This window comes from Triturus cristatus, chromosome 10 (assembly GCF_964204655.1).
Source record: "Triturus cristatus chromosome 10, aTriCri1.1, whole genome shotgun sequence".
In the NCBI taxonomy this organism is placed as follows: domain Eukaryota; kingdom Metazoa; phylum Chordata; class Amphibia; order Caudata; family Salamandridae; genus Triturus; species Triturus cristatus.
In genome coordinates this window covers 405,812,619-405,837,491 of record NC_140593.1, presented here as the reverse complement: position 1 = coordinate 405,837,491, position 24,873 = coordinate 405,812,619, and the positions used below count along the sequence as shown (strand labels likewise).

Below are 24,873 nucleotides of genomic sequence, written 5' to 3'. Positions count from 1 at the left end.
CTGCTGCATAATCTGCAGATTTTGACAAAAAAATTGTTTTGAGCTGAAGGTGTTCAAAAGCTAATAAAAACGCAGCAACACATGTTGCTGTGCAGTGGAAGGCCATTTGCAAAGTCTGACTGCTCACTTTTCTGTTGCTTATTACTGTATTTGAGTGTTAAATTGGTACTAATGAGGTGCAACCAATGCGCAGACAGTGTTAAGAAGTGTAGAAATGTCAAAATAATGAAGTAGTACTGGCACAAAATGTGCCTCATCACACCACATAATTTGCCTTTTCTTTGACTAGCTTCTGAATGACTAAAATTTCAGGCTAGAGCTTGCAGCAGCTCATGAGATGAATGTTTGCATCATGGGTTTACAAAGCATGCTTTAGAGATTGTGTGTGTGTTGATTAAACCCACTTTAATGTGGTTACTGGTCTCCATTGAATTATTGACCTGCAGGTTGAAATCACCCATATAGTCTAGTAAAACTATGAACAATAACCATCAAACCTGGGCAAAATTGCAGCAGAAGTGCTTTAAGTAGTTTTCTAATTGGGAATAAGTGCTGTTTGACATATGCAAAATCCAACAAAATCTAATTACGGTAAAGCCCGAAAATCACATTTCAAAATGGTGGGCATGACAGAATCGATTGTTTTTCTTTTGTCCGGGAAAATGGATGTTTCAATCGATTTTTTTTTTTATTATTTTTTTACGTCTATTAAAAAAAAAAAAAATCAAAAATGATTTTATATACAATATATTTCATAATAGCAATAATACAAGTAATTAGTTCTTTAAGAAAACATAAACAATGGTATATGAAGAACCAGTTGCATTATATAACCCAAAAACATAACCCAAAATGCAAGAACATGATAACCCCCCCCCCCCCAAAACAAAAATCAGTCCTCTTTATCGCTGCTGTCTTCATATTTGCTCGTAACAGTTATCGCTGCCACAGACTTGGCACTATTCACAAGCAGTAGAACAGGGCATCACATTCTTTTTGCAAGCACATCTGATGGTTGCACAATGGGTTTTGCAGGAACAACGTATCCTATTCAATAACCAGTCCGGAGCTGGAGGCAAGTCACATATTATGGGCCAAAATGAATTATCTTTTTTATACAAACCCCATTCTTTCAGATTGTGATTCTCTTCGGTTTGATTGCCACGCTCTAATTTGATAGGAGGTGCGAAAGCTGTGGTACTTTGTGGCAGATTCTGTAGGCGGCAATCGTTCTGGTGTAACAAATGATATGGCAGCTACTACCCTTTCTAACAACATTTGATGACAAAGTGTGTTAATGGAATCCAATTACCTCCACACATACAACACCAATAGGGCCTTCTTCCCAGCGTTTTCAATGTCAGCAGAATCTTCTGAACAGAAAATGTTTGCAACTACTCGGAGCTCCTTTTCCTTTAGTTGTTGACCAAATGCTTTGTTCTTGCCAACAGAAAACATTCTGGAAGCTGTCACAACCTGTATAAGGATGTAGAAATAGCAGGTACTTGCAAATGTCATTCCCGAGCAAGGCCTGAATACCGAGAATATCATATACAGGATTCATAGATGATCCTTGTTTTATGTTGCTACGATAATACAATTTGAAACCCTTGTTCTTGGCAAGATCCAATAGAATTACCATAACTGTATCTTCCCCTATAATGGTAGTGAATGAATGTTTGGGAGACAAAATCGAATCACTATCAATATCAACATCAGCATCTCCAACAGCATGTTGCACGGTACCCCCATGTTTCCTTAACTTCTTGGCTATGAGTAAAATGGTTAGCTGTTTGTATGTCATTGACAAGAACTTATCTTTCTGGCCAATAAACTTCATATCTTTTGTAAATTTGTCAGCTGTGCTAATCTGTGAATTCAGTCGCCTTCTGTGCGTCATGTAATTGATGGATGGAGAATCATCGTAACTACTGAACACAATGATAGTTTTTCCATAGTGTGAAAGTAGTGTAGGTGTTCGCAATATTCTTGCATGTATCATGTTTTTGCCACGGAAGGCATTGCAGTGGTGAGCCACCATCTGTGACATACTGATCAGTAGATTGTATTTCAGCAACCTCAGTATGTAACTCATCAGACTTCTTTAATATTGTATGTGCTAATTAAGACTTATCAACCTTTCTTAACATAGTGCAAGATTCAAATAATGCAGGAGGCAATGCACAAAGCTCATAATGCATGATATCTGCAAGATTCATGTCACTTATGTTGCTCTTGGGCGTATAGCTTGCATAACGCTTTGCCCTATTGCACCCACTGTAGATCTTTTCCTACAATTAACTTGGAACACAGCAATCTCAAACTACTGGGAAGGTAATCCAAAACTCTTTCAGCGTTGAGGTCAGTTGTAGCTGGATATAAGTCTTTTCTTGAAGCGTGAGATGACTTGACATCACTTTTGATTAGTTTTGCCGAGGGTTCGGTTATATAGATCTTCTGCAGTTCAATCCTTTGACTTGGAATGATAAATTCAAAGAATGTTATTAGTTGTTTCCCAAAGAGTTGACATGTCAGCTTTTCCACTTCCGACACAATAATACCATCTCCATAATAATCTACAAGCTTCCTTTTCATGTGCCTACAGTTGTATGCTTGGATGTAACTTCCTTGTAGATATTATTCCATTTTGGATATTAGGTCTGCAATGCACATTTGTCCTTCATCATTCTAGTCTAGATAACTACACGTCTTCAGAAAAGCTTCATGTTGTTCTTCATTACTTGGATGCCCTACTCCAACTTCTTTGATTGCTGTTCAAACATTTCAATATTCTTTGGGGATGTTTCTTCCGCTTCAAAAGTTTACACTGCCAGATTGGTGTTAAACACAATCTGCAGCATGAAGATCCGAAAGAAAATATTCAATACGGCCTCGTACTACAAACAACCTTTCATCACCCCAACTTTCACATCACCTTTTTATAGTTTCAGAGAATTCCAATGTCTGTACATATACATGTTCTGTTCTCAGCTTATGCTTGCACAAAAAGTTCACATGAGTTCCGCAAAAACAGTAACTCGCACTGCAGGATACCCCAGCAGCTATTTGAGCACTTCTCTTTGCAATAGATGCTGCACTTGCCTCTCGATTCTTAACTTCAATATCTTTCTTATCAGTAAACATCTTTCAATATGAAACATGTAGCAATAGTGAAAAACGAAATTGGCAGTAATTCACAATCAGGACATGCCACACACATCAGGGCATGTCCTACCTTTCACATATGCAAAATAAACAATTGATGGACGAAATGCTGGACAATGCAAACATTCACCCCCAGTCACAAGGATCTGGATTTAATCCATCATTCTTTTGCTCACCACACCACACCAGTTTGGACCCAGCCATATGCAAATCAATCTTGACCCTGTCCCTTATGCCCAGACATAAGGGACAGGGTCCCGTGCTCTCCATGCCACTGGAGTCAATCTATTCTGGCTGATGAGGAGTGAAACCCCAAAACCGGTCCTAGGATGCTGGTTTCCAGTCCAGGGAGGACCTCACCTGGCAGTTTGGGATGGACTGTTCCCATTGGGCACAGGGTCAAGGCTGGTTTGCAAATGGCTGGGTACAAACTAGAATGGCATGGTGAGCAAAAAAATGATGGATTTAGGCCCAGATCTCTGTACTTGTGAATGTATGACCTTGTTCTGCGATTCTGTCCATCAATTGTTCTTTTTACATTTCACATACACTGCTCCCTGCCCACAGGGGTACCTTGGGCCTACCTTAGGGGCAACTGACATGTAGGAAAAGGGAAGGTTAGGGCCTGGCAAGTGGGTGCACTTGCCAAGTCGACATGGCAGTACCAGACTGCAAGCAGGCTCTGCAATGGCAGACCAGAGTTACATTTTACAGGCTGCTTCTGTGTGTGGCACAATCAGTGCTGCAGCCCACAAGCAGCATTTGATTTACAGGCCCTGTGCACACACAGTGCACTGTACTAGGGTATGTCTAGTAAATCAGATATGCCAATAATGGAATCACTAATCCATAACAACAATTTACAAAGAGAACAATTGCACTTTGGCACTGAACAGCAGTGGCAAAGTGCCCAAAGCATCTAGACTAACAAAACGAAGTGCAACACACAGCAAAAACACAGAAGGCAAAGGCAAAAAATGCAGGGGAGACGCATGCCAATGGTGCAAGGTCCAACAGAAAATGTTTGGCATGTACCACTAAGTCAGTAGTCCAAAACTTATGTTTTGAATGATAATCTTGGAATTTAAAACATCATTCAAATTGTAGTTAAAATAATGTCATATATTGCATTCAATGTTATTGTGCTGTGTTTTATATTGGTTAACCAACTCAAGAAATGAGAAAACCTCTCGGCTAACACCAGTCACACATTCGCTGTAAAGTGTTAAATGCCCTACTTGTTGAACATTATGTACACATCACATGAATCAACTGTGATGAAACGGTTTGTTCTTGAAGTGGTGAAAAGCACCAAGCGCAAACATGATGTGTATCGCTCGTTCACGATCAAAGAAAATAGGTGGATTTGGTTGGCTAACATCGTGAACAGTGGTTTTAATCAACATGTAGAATGTCAGGATTTGGCAACACTGTAATTTTATATTCTTATATGCGTGCTGTGTTCGGTTTATAATTCCATGACATATTTGATGAAGATAAGTATTCCGATTGCTCCTTTTTAACTGGGTAACTGTGTGTTATTGATTACTCACTGATTTTCTCCTGGTACCTTTATGTTGAAGGTTGACCTATTGTGACATTCTCTTGTGATGGATTCATGTTATAATGCCTCTAAGATGGCCGCCTCACTGGCTGAGAAATACGTTGCTGTATACAGCCCACGTAAGAGATCTACTGTGAATGGTGGTATTTTGATGTGAATGTCTCTCAATATTTTCAAATACTCATAAGGCAACCTAGTCTTAAACGTTTATATGTTTTGAGAAATCTAGAATTTTTTGCACACATAGCTTGTGATCCTACTATAAGATGGCCGCTGAGCTCAGGATGAGTTTCGTTTTGACTGTCGCGATCATGTGACCGGGTTTGTACTTTTAAATATACCTTTGCCCTGTCGGAGTTTCTATGCATTATGAGATCAGCGATGTCAGACCCGTGAAGTCAGTGATACAAGTATGTAAGCTTGTGACTTTAGGCAGATTGTAGGTTTTATTTGTATGTAATGCCTTGGACTAGTTCCTGATGAACTTTTCTCGATTTTTTTAGATTAAAGTTCCTGGTGTGTGTTAACCACGCTTGGGTAAGATACCTTGTGTTTTCACCTTCCAGTGTGACTCTTGGGTATCTTGAGATGGGGCATTGTCCTTAATTGGAATATTTTTCATTTTTATCTGACACTTTGAGCTTGGATAGGGCGTCTGTGGAGCCCTTTATTTAGAGGTGGACCTAATTTGGCAGCAAGTTACTTAGTGGTGCAATGTCCAAATACATTTATAGCCTGTGTTAGAGATTGCATGTTGTCACACCTCGTTTGTTGTGAAAGATTTTTATTTGTCACACATGTTTTTTCATCTTTGAAATGTTTTACACCAGTGGTTGGGTATTGCACTGCACTTCGTTATAGGTGTAACATTTTTATCTCACAAGCTTGATATTGTTTACTCTGGTGATGGATTGTGGGCAAGCGATGCACACCATGATGTAGTTCTAGTGTGTATTACTGAATTCTTTCTATGTTGGTATTTTTTGTTGCAGTACTAATAGGCTTTATATCTTCGCAACACTGGGTCATGACTTCTGAGGGTGGTTTCGTGGATCTGAGATGCCATATGAGACCGAAATGTCAAAATGTTGTCCTCTCTAATAACATTAAAACACACTGATGGTGGCTGGAGGCCTTTATTCATAATTGAAAGTAGATCTTAGGGGCTTGTGTCTGGTACCTATATAGTTAAGAGGATCTTTGCACTCCTTCAGATGCTGAAATGCTAATGAACGTACAGATGAGGATCATGAGGGGGCGGGGGGTGTCAGTGTAGTTCTTATTTGGAAGCTCTTTTACGTACTGCGGAATCAAAAAATGTTTTGGGGATTTTAATGATGTACTATTGATGGAATTGTCAATAAAAAAAGAATATTTGTGTTCACATCATTACGTCATAGTTTCTTATACATGAATGTTGTGCTGATGTTATTAGATCATTTATTTGACCAACTTCAAGAATATGATTAGGTTGAAATAAATCCGGGAGGACGCACAGCAAGATGGCTGCGCTTTAGTGCAGTTCCTCCGGCAGCTCTATAATCTTTACACTATCCGGCATTAAGACCTGACAGATTTACACATCTGGTAAGGAGCGGGGCTGACGACACCCCAGGGAAGATTTGAAATGGTCTGGGGATCGTGTGGCAGAAGTGGCAGCAAGTAACTTGGCGGTGAGGGAGGCAGCCACGAAAGCAGCATGGCGGACGGAGCCTGCTGCTGAGGGCGACGCTCACCTTCGCTGATCATTGGATTTGTGGTACCGCTGGATAAGGAGGTGTGATCCTGGTGCCTGAATGACCTAGCTGCTGGGTGGAGTGGAGGCCGCGTTCGCTGCGACGACTTGTGGTGACGGTGGAGCCGCCGCAGCCTGAGTGCTGATGGGCCGCGAGACGACCACTGGTCCAGGGCCGTGCTAGGCAGTGTGGCAGGCGCTTGCCGGAAAGCCTGACCCACGGTGAGTGGGGCTCGAGAGGCTGGGACTTACCTGATTCTCCTCGGCGGTCACAGAGAGTGGCAGAATAGTGGCGATTGCAGCGAGCAGATCCCGGGGCTGGTATTGCCTGTGCTGAAGTATTGATTGGAAGCGAGGGGCCTCCTGCATCAGCTGGACTGGGTTTGCAGCCTGCGCAGTGACCGCATTCTCCTCCCGCTGATATCCTGAAGTGGCACCCGAGGCAGAAAGGCCTCTATTCTCTGGTTTTCTGAACCCTGCGGGGGCCAGCGGGGAGAGAGGGCTTGAATAGTGGCGTCAGAAGGTGAGCTTTTACACGCTGGCCTGTTCAGATAAACAGCAGATTGCTGAGGTTGGAGTGAGTTAGCCTGCTGTGGGCCGAAGCGCGGGCTGAAAGATTTTACTGTTCCCTGCCGGACGCCGATAGTGTGGTGGATTGAGGCAACGCTGTGGGTCATGCAGAAGCGTGAAGTATCCAATTGGATTGTGAGTGTGGAATAACAGCCTGGTGTGGGGGTGCCACAAGTATCTACAAGCTGCGCGAACTACACGCTGTGCAAACTGTTGCGGGGCACGTGAACAGTTGCATAGCAGAAGTATGGTGTGTAGGCAAGATAAGAGGTGAGTGGCGACAGAACACCAGAGTTCTGAGTAAAATTAGCAAACCTGATAAGACACAGACCCGCCTCACATTTCATATGCACAAGACGGGAAGGTAGCAGCAAAAACAGACCTCCGACTCGGAGGCAGAGACCTCGTCAGACACTGCCCGACACTAGAATCGACTCTGGTGGCGGTGCAACATAGTTTGAAGTCGATAGATAGGAAAATCAACGCACTCAACATTCGCATGGACAACATGGTTGCGAAACTCGATAAAACAGACTGGGCGAGGTGGAACAGCGGGTATCCATGGCGGAGGACAACCTACAAAATGACACTGAAAAGACCATGAACATGGAAAAAGTCCTTGCGGTCATCCAGGCAAAAAACTCGGACCTGGAAGCGTGGTCCAGGAGGAACAACCTAAGGATTATTGGGCTGCCAGAGTCAACCAACGTTGGGAAATAGGAGGTGTACATAGAAAGGATGCTCAGAGAAATGTTGGCGCTGATAATCTGTCCCCTATGCTGATAGTTGAGAGAGCCCACCGTTCGCTGGCAGCGCGCCCTGTCCCTGGTGCCTCGCTGTGCTCGATCATCGCAAGGTTGTTAAATTATAGGGATCGTGACACAGTCTTCCGTTTGGCTCGTGACCAAGGCTCCATCACATACCAGGGTGTACACTGGTGTTCTTTCCAGACTTCACTGCTGCAGTTCAGATGGCTAGGAGGAAGTTCATGCCGGCTAAAAAGTTACTGCAGGTAAAGGATATACCATACGCTAAGCTTAACCCCGCACGCCTGAGGATTAGCTCGGAAGGGACAGCTAAGATCTTTAATCCCCAAAATCTGCTATGGATCATGTGAAACATTTGAAAAAACGATGTAGAGAATCCGCAACAAACCCGGAAGAGGATGAACAATAAAGCTCCACTTATCTGTGTAAGCTGGAAGTTCAGAGCTGGGGACTAATTGCTGTTTTATTTTTTGTATGGTCAATGGTGACAGGGAGGGGGCACACATGGACACATTAAGATAGCCGTGGAACAGATGCCGCATGGAAGGACCCTTGCCCTGATCTATGGATAGATAGGTACCTGGGGGTTCTGTGTGGCACCGAGTTAGATGTGTCTTTGGAATTTTAAATGTTATCCGACAGGCAATGTCACTATTATGGATGAGTTCTGCCACCTCCCCACACAGATGGGAGATTGATCTGTACTCTTGTGCCCTCCCAATGGGTGTACCCCGTCTAATTGTTTGGATTAGTGGGTGTTTGGGGTGGGGGGGGTGTGTTAGATCGGGATGTCTCTAGCAAGTTGGGGGTGCTGAAGTGGGTAAGGGGCGGGGGAAAAGGGATGGGAGTTGGCAGGCATGGTTTAATATAGATGCAGTGTACTCTTTCATGGTTAACCTTGGCGATGGTAGCTTGAGTAATGTAATCTTGCAAGTGTATTGTGATAAGCAGATATGGGTGGTACTGTAAAATTAGTCACCTGGAATGTGAGAGGGTTAAACAACCCCAGGAAAATCCGTAATGTACTAGCCTTTCTTGATGGACTGGATGTGCAGGTCGTGTTTCTGCAAAAGACGCATCTTACCAAACGAATGGAAGTGAATGTAGGGGCTAGATGGGCTGGAGTCCGTGTGGCAGGATTGTTCTCTTCTTATTCTCGAGCGGTCATGATCTTGGTAAAGAAAGGCATTCCATTCACATTAACTAAGTCTGAAATAGATGATCAGGGAAGGTGCTGTTGGTGCTTTGCAAATTAGGTGAAACAATGGTTCTGTTTGTGAACACGTATGGACCAAACATTGATGACCCTGCCTTTTTTAATGATGTTTGAAGGCGCATTTCCTCCTTTCCTCCCTCTGTGGCGATTTGGGGCGGAGATCTAAACATAAGCCTAGACTCTTGCTTTGACCGGGAAACAAAAAAAGGTTGGAATAAATCCTCCAGGAACCTATTTGTTTTGTAGTTTACAGTATGCAGTTCCTTGGGGGTATACTGGGTTGCCCTATTGTACTAGATACCCTACGCCACACCAGTCAACTCCACCACATTGTCACAGTTAAATTTCTTGCTTGTCTTAAGTGTAAATGCGTTTGCATCAAGTTTAAGTGCCATTTACAAATTAGTCTACTGCCAGGTCCAATTCCAGCAGAACCAACAATGTAATAAATCTGTAAGGATCACTCATTGGTCGAAGCCATATGCTCCTGAAAGCCATTAACCTGGAGGTCCATCATCACCTTATACCACATAGCTGTCCACTCGCATTAATTCTGTGTCTAGGGCAGCTTAATATTTGTAGAAACCAGGGTATTATACCCCAAAAACTTGGTATTCTTTGAGGTTGTTTCAGGACATTAATTAGTAATTGTTTTGGACAAAGTGTACCTACAGGATTCAAATAAATCCAGTGCACACAAAGATAAAAATATCTATCAGCAGTGCATAAGTTAGCAGAGTACGACTGGCCACATAGAGGCACATGTTGTATAGATGGTGTCTGAGCTATATTCCAGGGATGCCCATTTCTACTCTCCTTTAGCTGCTCTCTTCCTTTGTGGAGTATGTTTTGCCTTCAATTGTTCCTCAAACAGGTCCTCGAGAATCCATCAACAAAATATTTGGCTGTGATCTGCAACTCAGCTGTTTAGATATAGCAGTCAAACGAGGCACGCCTATACATCCACATTCATAGGTTGACTTTAAAATGGGCTGCTCTTGGCTGAATCAATGCCTGTTCATACCACGTTTTACTTGATGTAATTGCTCTAGTTCTTGAGTTTTAAATCATTTCTGCTGTAGTGTTCACATGCTGTTCTGCTATGTAAAACATGAATGTGCTTCAGCCCCATCATAGCAAGATTGTAAAACATATCCATCTTGAAAGGAACGGATTGTTTTTTGGTAGCAGTGTAGAACACGAGTGGTTTCTTCTTTATAAGCTACTATTGTGTTCTCATCCCTGTATAACAGTTATTGAATCTATTTACTATTTTTCTTTTGTCATCAAAACTCCTAAAATAATGCATTTTATTATTCAGTTACAGACGCCGTCAGACCTACTTTCCTCAAGGTGCAACCAAACGGTAAAACTGAGCGATCCAAATCCTGTGATGAAGGACTAGATAGTTACAAAGAAGAAGGAAAATCGTAAGTCCCTAACACAGTTTTATTTTTTTATCTAGAATATTGAGTATTTACTTCATTGTAACAACATACTATTTTTTTCAACATGCAGATCTTTTCAGCACGTATCTAGCCTAAAGGGCATCAAGGTGAGTTGTTTCTTATTCAACTTTTTATATTATTGGTCCGCTATTTTATTTCCCACTAGCATGTCTGTTATTTGTGATCAAAGATGCTGATGAGCGGTAACGAGAAAATCTCCCATATTTGGAGAGGGTGGTAGGTTCTCTATTGGGGCACTCTCTGCCACTGTAGAATTTTGTAGTAGCTTTTGTCTTCGTCACACGATCCTTACAGTGTAGGTAACTCTGCAAGAGGTTTTACCATGGGAAGATAACGTTTCAAAACAATAATTTGCCAATACATAAGTCAGAGGACTTTGCATTACCACACAACTACTAACTAGTGTCCTATTGGGTATGTTCATCAGAAACTTAGTAAAAATGTAATCTAAATCATGAGCGCACATGGTTGGCTAAGAACGGTAAATTGGTTCTAATGAAGATATTACATAACTTATATGGAAAATCCCCAGTAAAATTATCTCAGACTTAAATTCCTACAAAACTTGAATTTTCAGCCACAGTATGAACCGTATGGTCTCTGGCCTTCCCAAGTGTCTCTGCTGTTTCTCAGCCCTCTCAAGTCTTGCTGCTTCCTAGTCAATTTGGGGTTTACATGCATGAGCAAAATATGACTACCCCAGGGGCGAATTAAGGTGCTGGCTGCTTCACCTCTAGGAGACAAGATTTTATCCACAAACCCTTTGGTACATAGGAGCAAGCTTCCGAATCGATCAGGATTACAAATTTTCAGGTTACAGAGCTGCTTCCTCTAAACAGACTTATTATAATTTTACAGCATATTTGACCCAAGCAAAATCTTCTGTCCCTTTAAGTATTCTCTGTACTTGAGGCGATCCAGTGGGGTTTGGCGGATGAGAATGAGCAGACCTCCATGATGGGTGCATAATCAGTCAGAGCCAAGGTGGAAAGGGTCAAAATCATATGCTATGGTCATACCTGCTTAGATGTAGCTTCATAACTGTATTGATCATAATATAATCTAGATAACTCTCCCAACTGTTTGATCCTTGGTTCTACATTGTGTTGAAAACTGTTTGGAATTTTCACACTACGGGTCACCAACTGCAGTCAAGTTAAGGCATTGCTGTAGTCAAGCAGTTGTCTTGCATTATTAGATAACTTGGGCATTGGCTCATTAACTTTATACACAAAACCATTAAGATTTAGAAGTGTATTTAAAATATTATATACATACATGCATAGTAAAAACATATGTTCGAGGCATATGAGCTGCAGATTACACACTGTGCATAGATCGGCATCTGGTGTTGGGCCCGGATGTTGCAGTTGTTTTTCTCTTGGAAAGTCTTTGGAAGTCACAAGGTATGTGACTCTTCCTTTGGATCATATTGCGCATGGGCTTCGGCTCCATCCTCAAATTGTTTTTTTTCCACCATCGGGCTCGGGTGTGTTCTTCGTGCTTCAGTTTGGAACCGTTCCAGTTTTCCAGTTCGGCGTGCAATCCTCCCCCCCTTCAACAGTATTGTCTCAATCGCGTTCTCCACACTCGACGCGACTCTCAACAATCGAAGTCTTCGATTCCGGTCGCCGACGAAGGCCTTCAGGCGTACTTGGGCTCCGGTCCTGACTCATGGAAAGGACGCCATTTAAAAAGTGTCCTCGATGTGGGTCGAAGTTTCCCCACACCGATCTCCATGAGGTGTGCAGCCTCTGCCTCTCTCCATAACACGAGGCAAGGGACTGTCCAGCTTGCGCCTCCTTCCGATCGAAGAAAACGATCCAGGACCGACGAGCAAGGAGAACAATGGCTCACTCGTCGACTTCGATCCCCGACGACATCTTCGAAGAAGGCGTCGATGTTCCGGAACAACAGCACACCAAGGAGGTCCTCGTCAGCGCCTCCGAAGCTGATGACTCCGACGTCGAGGACATCACTCCGGCACAGAGGGGCGTGAGTACAAACGTCGACCCCCGACCCTAAACCCCCCTCCACGCCATTGAAAAAGGCTTCGGTCACGCCTTCACCTTCGGGCCTAGGTATGCACTAAAAGACTGCTTCCCATACCTCGCTTCCGGGCCCGGTTAAGAAACCCATCAAGCCTTCAGGCAGCTCGGGCTTGAGCCAGCCTACCCTCGGTGCCGAAAAAATCTCCTAGACACCGGCACCGAAAAAGAAAACTCCCCTTTCCTCGTCCGTGCGGAGCTTAACACCGAAGTACTCTGTGCCGAACACTGGCACCGGCTCCTCAGCACCGATAACCTCCTCGAAGCCAAGCAAGAAGCCGAATAACCTAGACTCCCAAACCTCCAAGCCGAAACCCACCTCGGAAACGAGGAAATCAAAAGACACTTCTAAATCCCACGGTTCCAAACCAAGAACCAGTGCCGATTCGACACCTAAAAAACTCACGGCTCCGACACCATCGGCACCGACGGATCTGCCCCCTACAGAGGAACTTTTTCGACCCGATCCTTACCAGAAAACCCTCGCAAAGGATCCAAAGACTGGCCATTTGAAGCTCAGCACCAGAAAAAGATCACTGGATAAGTCTGCACCAGCTCCACCACCAAAAAGGAGAGACTTTGCCACCTCCCCTTTGAGGATTCCTTCACCTCCTCCACCTCCTCCTCCTCCCCCACCCCATCATTCTCCCACACCATCACCAGATGAGGATGATGATGATGACATTATCTACGACACAGGGGACAGGGCGGACAACCAACCAACAGGGGACCCTACTCCTACATGCTCCCCAGACCCATGGGACGACTACAACATCCCAGACGTCCCTAACGTCCAGCGGGACGATATTTACTCTTCTAGACCCTCCACCCCCCAGAGGTTACCATGGGCTTTAACCAGCTACTCCATAGGGCTGCCCTCTACCACGGGATTGATCTCCACACAGACCCCGTAGAGGAGGATTTCCTCTTAGATACATTTGACACTGCACAGAAGTCCACCTCAATTCTGCCCATGCTTAAGGGGGTTATTAAGCACACACCAGAGGTCTTTAAAGACCCGGTTAGGGCCAGGGTCATTAACCCTCGCATAGAGAAAAAAATATAAGGCCGCCCCAACAGATCCAACCTACATTAAAGGCCCCGCACCACTAGACTCCCTGGTAGTCTCCAATGCGAGGAAACGTGCCAATTCCCAGGCATCAGGTGAGGCTCCACCGCCAGATAAGGAATCTAAACTCCTGGACGCCTCTGGCAAGCGTACAGCGTCCCAAGCGGCCAACATATGTGCATTACTAACATCCAAGCGCTCCTAGTCAGATATGACCGGGCACACTACGATGAGCTGGAGTCAATAATGCAACACCTCTCTGACAAATATAAACATAGGGCCAACGAACTAATTCAGGAGGGTAAAACTATCACTAATACCTCCATCCGTTGTGCCCTCGATGCAGCTGACACCGCCTCCAGGGCAATAAATACTAGCGTCCTTCTGCGTAGGCATGCCTGGCTACGCATTTCAGGGTTCAAACCTGAGGTTCAGAGTTCCATCCTGAACCACCCCTTTGATGAGAAACAACAGTTTGGCCGTAATGTCGATGTAGCCCTCGGAAAATGAAAAAGGACACAGACACAGCAAAATCTATGGGAGCCTTGCAGTCGCTAGCTCCCAGGCGCTCCTTTTGCCGTTCCTCCTTTAGAAGCACCACCAGAGGCTACTCCTCCGACACCGCCTCCACTTCCTAAAAGGCCCCTACCCAATCCACCTTCAGTAGGGGTTACGAAAGAGGCAGTTACAGGGGTAACAACAACAAAGGCAGAGGCGAAACTAACACCTCTCGCTCTGCCTCCACCCCCACCCAGTGACTTCCCTCCACTACCCCCAGACTATTCCACTCCAGTCGGTGGCAGACTCCACAATTTCCTTCCTGTCTGGGCTACCATCACCTCAGACAAATGGGTGCAACAGATAATTCAATCAGACTACTGTCTAGAACTAACATCTACACCCCCCCCCCCCCCCCCCCCCCCAACCATTCCACCCAATCAGCGCCCAATGTCACAGGAACATTTGTCACTTTTAAAGCAGGAGGCGATCACCCTCCTACAAAAGAATGCAATAGAACCAGTTCCTACTAACCAACAAAACAAGGGAGTTTACTCCCTATATTTTCTCATACCAAAAAAGGACGGGTTTCTAAGACCCATTCCGGACCTCAGACCCCTAAACCAGTACACCCACCCAGACCACTTTCACATGGTCACACTCCAGCAGGTGCTTCCTCTGCTCTCCCAGGACGACTTCCTGACCACCATAGACCTCAAGGAAGCCTAGTTCCACATTCCCGTTCACAACGCTCACAAAGTTTCTCAGATTCGTAGTGTACGGTCACCACTATCCATTCAAAGTACTCCCCTTTGGAGTCACCACTGCGCCACGAGTGTTTACCAAGTGCCTAACGGTAGTAGCAGCACACCTGACAAGACAACACATCCACGTCTTCCCATACCTAGACGACTGGCTCATAAAAGCCAGCTCATACAACCAGTGTATACACCACACTCGCGCCACTATCCAACTACTTCACGACCTCGGCTTCACAGTAAACTATGCCAAGTCCCAGCTGCATTCATCCCACGTACAACAATACCTCGGTGCCACCATAGACACCTCAAGAGCGTTAGCCTACCCCAGTCCCGCCAGGATAGCAAGCATACAAGCTCTTCGCGCCAAATTTCAACCACAACACTCTCTTCCAGTCTGAGTGTTTATGCAACTGATAGGGATGATGGCCTCTTGCATATTCATAGTACCTCATGCAAGACTCCAGATGCGTCCCCTGCAAGAGTGCTTAGCACGCCAATGGAACCAGGCTCAGGGTCAATTATCAGACCTAGTGTTGGTAGACGGTCGTGCCCATCGCTCTCTGCAGTGGTGGACCACCAAAAACCTTTCCAAAGGGCGACCGTTCCTAGAGCCGGTTCCTCAAATAGTTCTAACTGCGGACGCATCGCTCTCCGGCTGGGGAGCTCACCTACTACATCACACCATGCAGGGCAGGTGGACACCTCAACAAAAGTTACTCCACATCCACCATCTGGAGTTACTGGCCATATTTCTAGCCCTAAAAGCCTTTCAAACACACGTCTCAGGCAAGGCTGTCTTAGTCTGCACAGACAGCAATGTACTACATTCAAAAACAAGGCGGCACACACTCTCTGCAACTCTCTCAGCTAGCACAGACCATAAGGAGGTGGGCCAACCTCAAAACATTTTTCTCCTAGCCCAACATGTCTCAGGAGTCCAAAACACCATTGCAGATGTGTTGAGCCGTCAAACACAACAAACCCACGAGTGGGAACTTCATCCACAAGTTCTTCAACCATTCATTCAAATGTGGGGCAACCACAGATAGACCTCTTCGCCACCCACGAAAATGCCCAAGCTTCGCCACCAGATATCCACACCCATTGTCCAAAGGCAATGCGATATGGATGAACTGGTCAGGCAGATTTACGTACGCTTTTCTGCCTCTCCCACTCATTCCATTAGTGGTGCGCAAACTACAGCAACATTCCCTAACTCTAATCCTAGTTGCTCCGACTTGGGCCAGACAACCGTGGTACACCACATTGCTGGAACTCTCCGTAGTTCCGCACCAAAAGTTACACCTCTCTCCACGCCTCTTAAACCAGAACCATGGAGAGATCAGAAACCCGGACCCAGCTCAGCTCAACCTTGCGATCTGGCTCGTGAAATCCTAGAATTCGGTTACCTTAATCTTCCCCCTGACTGTATGAACGTCATTAAAGAAGCTAGACGACCTACCACTAGAGCTTGCTACGCAGCCAAGTGGAAATGTTTCGTGATTTATTCTCACAACAAGAATGTCAATCCCTTAGATGTGTCTATCCAACACATCATAGGCTACTTACTGCACCTACAAAGATGCAACCTAGCCTACACGTCTATTTGACTACACCTTGCTGCCATAGCAGCGTATCTACAAAATAGACAGCATCTATCACTCTTCAGAGTACCTGCCATAAAAGCCTTCATGGAAGGCCTTAAAAGAATAATTCCCCCCAGAGTGCCACCGTCACCGGTGTGGAACCTAAACATCGTTCTCACAAGACTAATGGGGCCTCCATTTGAACCTCTACATAAATGCGAGCTTCAATTTTTAACATGGAAAACGGCTTTCCTTGTAGCCATTACTTCCCAGAGAAGGGTCAGTGAGATACAAGCACTCTCCATTCAAGAACCTTTTCTGCAAATGCATCATAATAAGGTTGTTCTCCGCACTAATCCAAAATTCCTCCCTAAAGTCATTTCTCCCTTTCACCTCAATCAATCTGTGCAACTGCCCGTATTCTTCTCGCAGCCACAAACCATTGCAGAAAGAGCTCTACACACCCTAGACGTCATAAGAGCTTTATTCTACTACATAGAGAGAACACATCCTTTTCGCAAGACCAAACAAATATTCATGTCTTTCTCACCACCACACAAAGGCAACCCCATCTCCAAATCTGGGATAGCTAGGTGGATTGTTAAATGCATCCAGATTTGCTTCCACAAAGCAAAAAAAACACTATCTGTTCCCCCTAAAGCCCACTACACGTAAGATAGGGGCTTCCATGGCATTTTTAGGGAACATCCCCTTAGATGATATCTGCAAAGCAGCTACATGGTCTACACCGCACACTTTCACTAAACACTATTGTGTAGATGTGCAAACTAAGCAACAGGCTAGTGTGCGCCAGGCAACCGATACTGGTGGTCGCCGCTAGGAGGGGGTACTGCTACACAATCTATGCACAGTGTGTAATCTGCAGCTCATATGCCTTGAACGGAATATGCTACTTAACCAGTATGCATCTGTTCTTGACATGTAGAGCTGCAGATCTACACACGCCCACCCGGCTACCTTTATCTGTTCCAGTTTATCTTATTTAGATACAGCACACATGGGCATCTAACTGTTTCTTACAAAGCTGCATAATTTCCCCGCTGGCGAAAAACAATCTGAGGATGGAGCCGAAGCCCATGCGCAATATGATCCAAAGGAGGAGTCACATACCTCGTGACTTCCAGAGACTTTCCAATAGAAAAACAACTGCAACATCCTGGCCCAACACCAGATGACAATCTATGCACAATGTGTAGCTCTGCAACTCTACATTCAAAGAACAGATGCATACTGGTAAGTAGCATATTCCTTACATTTTATTGGGCACAAGCCATCATTCTTCTTGCAAAAGCATCTTATCATGGGATCATTCAAATGTTATTTTAGGATGTGGGCAGCAGAGGCCATCAATAGAACTATGTATAGCATGCAGTTTACTTGTCAGAATGCAGCAGTGAAAGTTTTTAAATCCTTCATGTATTAATTCATTATACTCCACAACTATTACATTTTTGAGAGCTGCTCATGGTACCAATAACAGCTAAACAATAAGAAGCAGTAGGTGCCCCTCTACTCAGTACAAATAGGAACTGTGCTGACTATTGTAAGCCGTGTTCCATAACTGTCCACATCCTGTTATCTGTTTAAACGTGATATAAGTAGATATCCGTTATTTATTTCATAAAGCATTAGTGCTGTCTAGCACAGCTTTATGCTTCAGATTTTTTTCCCCTGCTTGAACGTGGGTCTGTAAGCCTGATTTCTGCTTATCTGTGTCCTGAACAGTCATATGAAGGCCAACTCTGTTCTGCGAGAGAATAGTGAACTGCTTGTATTCGAAGTCCGATAATAAAGGGCTCTTTTGATGTAGCACCTTTGGGGCCGTGGGAGTAGACGCAAGTCCAGTCATCTTTTGACTTGAACAAGAAAGAGGAAATATCCTATCCCCACACACAGTTACTCGATGGTCAAGGCCAGATCATGTTCGATCACAAGCAACCCCTTATTACTTCCCCTCCTCACTGTGTACTTGCTTGACTTGGGCTGATAACATAGGAGTGCCTTGTAGCAGGAAAAGGAGAAGGCAACTATGGTCATGCTTTGTACTGCCAGGTGGCCTTGTCTTTCCGAGAGGTATAAAGGAGCCTTGGTGGCTCTGGAACTTATTGGTTAGGGGCCACAAATGCAAGTAATATTGGTGGAACAGTGGCTTGTGAGATCGCAACATTCACAGTAGCTTTTTTATTCAACTATTTTTATTATATCTTGTAACCTTGGAGTCTTACTGCTTTTTTTGTTCACCCATCAAAACTAGGTGGACCAAATCAGAACTGCATTGTGATTTTGCATAAAAAAGTGTAAGAAACTTAAGCAGAGATATTTGCCTCCTACATATGCTGTCGGCTTATCACTGTTGTGCTGTTTCAGGTCACACTTTAATGAATAACTAAAGTTTACATTTTCCTGAACCAAAACCAGATAGTGAGGTGTAGCCCAGTGTGTGCAAAAGTAGTATTAAAAGCATGATTCCTTTCAAATTGACTCGCTCTATTATGTGTACCAATCATATACATTTTTTTAAACTTTTTTTTTTCCATTTCTAAAAAACAAATATATTACAATTCACTTTTGTAATGTGCTGCCACCTTGCAGTATACCACTTTGCCAAGTTCCATGTAAAGAACAATACAATACTTTCTTCACATTAAACTTCACCCTCCAAACTTTCTCTTCCCCCTACAAATAACAATGTACGAAAAAACATTTTACCAATCATATACTTAGCAATAACATTAGGATGGACTGCATCATGAGTGGAAACAATTTTAATAAACATTGACAAAACCAGTAGGTTTGCCCCTCACACTCCAATGCCGACAAAAACAATGCAGAAATGCAGCCTTAATTTTAAAAGGTTGTTTGTGTATAGAGTGCTTTGCTGAAATACATTTTTTTGTGTGTTTAAAATAAAAAAAATGTTTATTAGATTTTATGCACAAAATGAGATAGCTGCTACAATTATCGCTGCTGGCAGAGAGTTGCTGCAACAGGCAGCGCATACAAAGGCCATATATCAGTCAACAATGGCAGCACGGTTAAGCACGTTTTGTAAATGTCATAATTAAACAAAACATCAGAACTAAAGAAACATGCTTATGAGACTGCGAAAGAAGTGAAACGTCAGAAGTCATGCTTTAGGAAAGGGTAATGAGATGGCCTCAGGATTCGCTCGCCAGGTGTGAAGTACAAATAATCATGTGTAGTTGTGTCACCGAGGGTATTTGGGGGGGAGCCCAGAGGGGCCCCCATCCAGGATGAGTAGAGATGTATATTTCAGGGGGGATGTGCATCATTTTTGGCTTCTACATTAAGCAGGAAAGTCTCCCACCATTCTCCACCGGTGTGAAGAATCCCTTGTAGCCGGAGTCCCAGAAGCGTGCGAGTCCCTGCGCGAGTCTATGTCAGCAGGTCACAGAGCCATCACCGGGGGTCACACGACATCCAGGCAATGGCCACCTGACGTTTAAACAAATCAAAGGCAAAACCGATAAATCTAGGCAGGTGCTTGTCTCCTTACCTGCAGGGGCAGATCACCAGCAGGCTGGAGGAGGGCATAGGAGTGAGGGCATATGTCGCCAGCTCCGCCACTGTTGCAGTTACCTTGTGCCAAGTCAGTAGTAGTATTAGGCAGTCCCACACCATGTGATAGAACCCTGCCTCCTGCAATGTGAGCATTCGGGGGAGAGCATCGAAACATTTGATTAATTAGTTGAGCGGCTAGGTAGGCCTGAAGTGCATAAGTGAGCTTTGTATAGCTGAACCTGGAATTACAAGATACCCCTTTGACCATCTGAAGAGCCTGGGACGAAGCTGCGTCCAACAAAGGTTTTTGTAAAACCACGTTCCACCTTATGCACGACCCCGCCACATGTTCCTGTGGGGTGGATGAAATACGTTAATTGTCTGATGTCAGGGTGTAGTTGGCAGATGTAAAATAATCCCTCATTCCAGTGAAAGTGGAAGGAGACCACCCCCAGACAGTTTTTAGAAAGAAGTTCAGAGTAAAATACTCCTGTGGGCTAAACCAAAATGTTATGAACAGTGTCTCAAGTCAGAGGCTAAAATTTCCAAACCAAGAAACCAGTGGCTGAAGGAGGCTGAACCAAAGCCCCTAGTGTACACAAAGAGTGCAGAATGTTTGCCTTGAATTACGCAAAACCCGTTACCTACAATTAGTTTTGCTATCAATTTTCTTAAAGTCTCAAATAACCTCTACCATTAGTGGCTCAAAGATCATATCCCCAAGTGTTTTTTAACAAGCATGCTTACCGAATGGAGACTTTTCTCTTCAATAGTTGATAAAATCACATTAGCTACTGATAATAGATTTAAAAGGTGGAATTAATTGAATTGTTCCAATCATAGTATTGCTTTACCTTTTTTTCAGGGTCCTGAAGATGAACATTTATCTGAAGACTCGGAATCACGAAAAGACTCGTCCTCTGAAGTTTTTAGTGACTCCACAAAAGAAGGCTGGCTTTATTTTCGACAGCTTGTTACGGAGAAGGGAAAGGTATAGGATTTAAATAGTTTTTGTAAATCTAGTAATTTCCTCTCAATTGAAAAAGTTGTTTAACCTTGTCCTCCACCTGAGTGTGACTGAGATAAGGTTTCATTTAGAGTTCATTGGTGCAGATACTTTTTTTCTATTCAGGAGATGCTAGGTATGTCTTGTATTCCTCGCTTTAGAATACTCCCCAGACTGGATCCAGGAACTTCTCTTCAACAGTGCTCCTGCGCACTACTCAGTGCCGTGCAGTTCCATGTTGGCTACTTAACACCCGAGACATGATGGACTGCAGCAGTATATAAGTGCCACCTATGTGCGCTGACAAATCCTTTCTTTCTGCAGCTTCTCACCTGGATCCGAAGTTCCCTTCCCAACCTTGTAATTTTTCTGATGACTCCCGAGTGCCACGGAATGATGTCTCACCTAAGACAACTGGTTTCACACCATTCCGTGTTACTGCAGAAAGCAGATGTCGGTCACGTGTTCGCATAAGATGTCTCAGGGCTCGGACTCAAAGTTGTATGATAAATGTACCCTTGTGAACCTGAAGGCGATTGGGACTGGAAGGTGAAGGTGTATGTTGCCAAACATCAGTATTAGTCACGGTCTTTGCCTAAGTCTTGTTCGTGATCCAAGTCACGGGCACGGACTTAGTCCCATTACCAAGACCGTTCCCACGAATGATCAACTTTGTGCTCAAAGACCTCCGGGACGACTAAATCAAAGTCCAAATACAAACATCAAAAGCTACCCTATCCTGCCACTCTCATCCTTAAGAGAAGGAGCGAGGGCGTCATAATATCCGTCGTATTCCTTTGAGGTCTACGGTCATTAACCGAATACCTCAACTGATCTCAGTGCCCCTAGAGTTCCCCGGCGACACTGCATCAGGTTCAACCCTTCAAGGAGGTCATCTTGCATATTTTATGTGCGCTTCTGGCTCCCTCTGGCATGCCTTTGAGCCCCAAGGGACCTCAGAGTTCCCAGTCGGCTTACTACCAGCAGATCCATCCTTAGTGCCCTGTCACTCCTTGGGACATTTTATGGGACTCATACCGATGCCAGAACAGACTTCCACTCTGGCTTTACTGACAGCGCCAGAGGAGGATTCAATCTGATACAGATGTCCGGTACAGAATCGACTTCGGCTCAATTTCTACTGATGTTGTGCTACAAAATCACAAAAGTCCAACCGGTTGTCATGCACTTTGATTTTAACCCTGTGGCTCTGCAACATCATACATGTCAGCAGTGTTTGCATTTTGTTTTAGCTCAAACCTTATGCAAGAACAAGGGACACCCCAGGATGTGGATACTGATGGTGGTTAGGAGGATGACTTTCTCCCCCTTCAGAATAACGATGCTTTCTAAATGGATTTGCAAGATTACAAAGGACTGGATACCTTTCCTCAGGTAGGGCTTGACTCACCACTTGGACCACCAACGGAAGAAAGTGTCTCCTTAACAGTGCCGATCCAAAGGGCAGCTAAGGCACTAGGTTTACATCAGCCTTTATTTTAGATCAAATTGAATGTCCTGACAAATTTGACAGTCGGGACCAGCTACGTTTGTGCCCTTGTTCTATTTTAACAACTCCCTCACAGGTACGTTGATAGACCCTTGTTCAAAACCCTGCTGCTTCCCTGCTGTAAAAAGGCAGGTAGTCGGGTGTCTCAGACTGGTTCCTGCTGAACCCGATTTTCTTACCAAACATCCTACTCTTGAGAGCCTTGTTTTACAGGCCTCAACCAGCAAAGTGAAACCCAACCACTCTTCTGGATAGAGAATCCAAGAGGTTTGGGACTTTTGCTAAGTTACTATTTTTCTCCACTAGACTAGCGTTTCAGTCAGTAAATGCAGTTTGTTTGCTGGATCCGCTGGAACATACACTTTAGGGGATGGGCAGCAAGATCTTGCCAGCAGTCCCGGCAGACCTTTGGGCCTCTTTGGCCCTGATAATCCATTATCAACAGGACTCAACTAAATATGTTATCCATGCACATCTGGATGCTAGAGATTGCCTGGAATGGACAGTCAGTACTAGTGTTGTACGTTGTCGCCACATGTGGATGCGTGCCACAGGAATTTCTGATGATGTATAGGCCTTTCTCATAGATATGCCCTTTGATGGGTCAAAGCTTTCCAGTGTAAAGGCAGACTTTGGGGAAAGTAGAGCTACAGCACAGTCCTTGGGTCTGTTGACCCCTGTCAAGCAGTTTTTACACCACTACCAAAAAGTCATAAACTATTCCAGAGGGCAGGCTTATGCAGTGACAGTCTACCCACCCAGTACATCAGTCACTCCAATCCTTTCGACCGTAGATGCAGGTCTGGCAATCAGTGCACAGTGAAAAAAGGGAACTGGTCCTCTAGCCACAAAACCATTTTAGTAACTCCTCCCCATCTAATGAGGGGCAGGGGCTATCATTTCCTTCCAGGGTGGCAATTTATCACCTCCAACAGGTAGGTCTTAATCAGTCAACATAACTATGCCCTTCCTTTTCTTATTACCTTGCCCAATATTCCGCGCACATCAGAGCGAAATTCAGACAAACACATTCCCGTTCTCAAATTTATGAAAACCGAGCAATAGGGTTCAAAGTAAAGTCCAAATAATGGTGCTAGTGCACATCAAAAAAAGTTTCAAATGAATTCCAGCTGTTCAAGTCTTGTCTTTATTTCTTGACAGAGCTTCTTCGATGCAAGCCCCCTGCCAGCCAACACGTGTTTCGTCCTGACTATATTAGGTCATGGACTTCATCAGGGCAATACTTTGTATGATCAAGGGCTTTGTCTAATAAATCCAGAAGCCTAATGCTGCGTCCTCTTACAGTAAATCTCAGGCGGTAGGCTTATTGCAAATTCTTCAAGTGTAACGATCTGTAGTATTCCGCGCTATTAGTCAGTCATGTACCCTCATCGTGTTCAGAACGGTCCAATATCTCGACCTCATATAATCATCTCGGCGTCACATTCCCGTTCTGTTGCAAGAGGTGGGAGTGTTGGTCTCCAAGGGTGTTATCTAGATGGCACTGAACTCTGAAAAAGAAAAGTGTTGTGTCTCTCTCTCTTTCCTTGCCCTGAAGAAGAGCAGTGGGTTCATGCATATTTTGGACATTCAGCTTTTGAATGTCTTCCTGTGGAATGACGAATTCAAAATGCTCATGCTGCCCCAGGCCCTGTCTGCCTGTTTTCCTTAAACTGCAGGAGGCATAGTTTCATATACTAATCCTGCAGTCCCACAGTTTTTATCTGCAGTACAATATAGGCCAGGAGCATTATTTAGTTTGCTGTGCTGCTCTTCAGTCTCTCCAGCACCACCTTTGTGTTTATGAAAGTGACAGTGATGGTTGCTGCCCACCTCTGGAGGTCGGGAGAACTCAGTCTTCCTCTACCTCAATGACTGGCAGTGGAAGGCGTGCTCGTCGCAGTCAGTTGTAGTCTCCTTCAGACTACAAAGATTCTGATATTATAGAGGTTCATGGTGCCGCTCGCTGATTCCAACTTGTGCTGTGCTGCTGGGAGAGTGTTGGGAGCCCATCCTTGCTGACAAGAACTTTACCTACATTCCGGGAGCCTGTGTGTGCGCTCTTTCTGCCGGCGGGACTGCGAGGACCAGGGTGCTCAGCGCGGCAACCACCGCTGCACCTGCGGCCTCTTCCCGCCAGCTCCTCCTCTTAGCCCTCACCTTATTTATCCACGCCCCTTCCACACGCGCTAGCGGGACGCGCGCGGGGCGGAGCTCGGGGCGAAGACCGGGCAAAGAGCGGGCTGTTTGAGGCCGTTAGAGGACGGGAGAGGCTGGGCCTGGGCTTCCCCCCCTGGACCCCCCGGAAACTTTGGCGGAGTGTGAGGGCTATCATCTAGTTACGCGACCCCCAGCATTTGTGCCCA

General features: G+C 44.7%; 1 protein-coding gene across 5 annotated transcripts in view; it reads left to right on the top strand.

The window, feature by feature from the left end:
* Positions 1-24,873, top strand: part of ARHGAP21 (Rho GTPase activating protein 21) — a 442,217-nt gene that overhangs the window by 319,548 nt on the left and 97,796 nt on the right. For all 5 annotated transcript variants that reach the window (XM_085631689.1, XM_085631687.1, XM_085631691.1 and 2 more), the window contains 3 exons: positions 10,339-10,447; positions 10,536-10,572; positions 20,857-20,982. In XM_085631689.1, the coding sequence (XP_085487815.1) occupies positions 10,339-10,447; positions 10,536-10,572; positions 20,857-20,982 (272 nt within the window). The remainder of the gene's footprint in view (positions 1-10,338; positions 10,448-10,535; positions 10,573-20,856; positions 20,983-24,873) is intronic.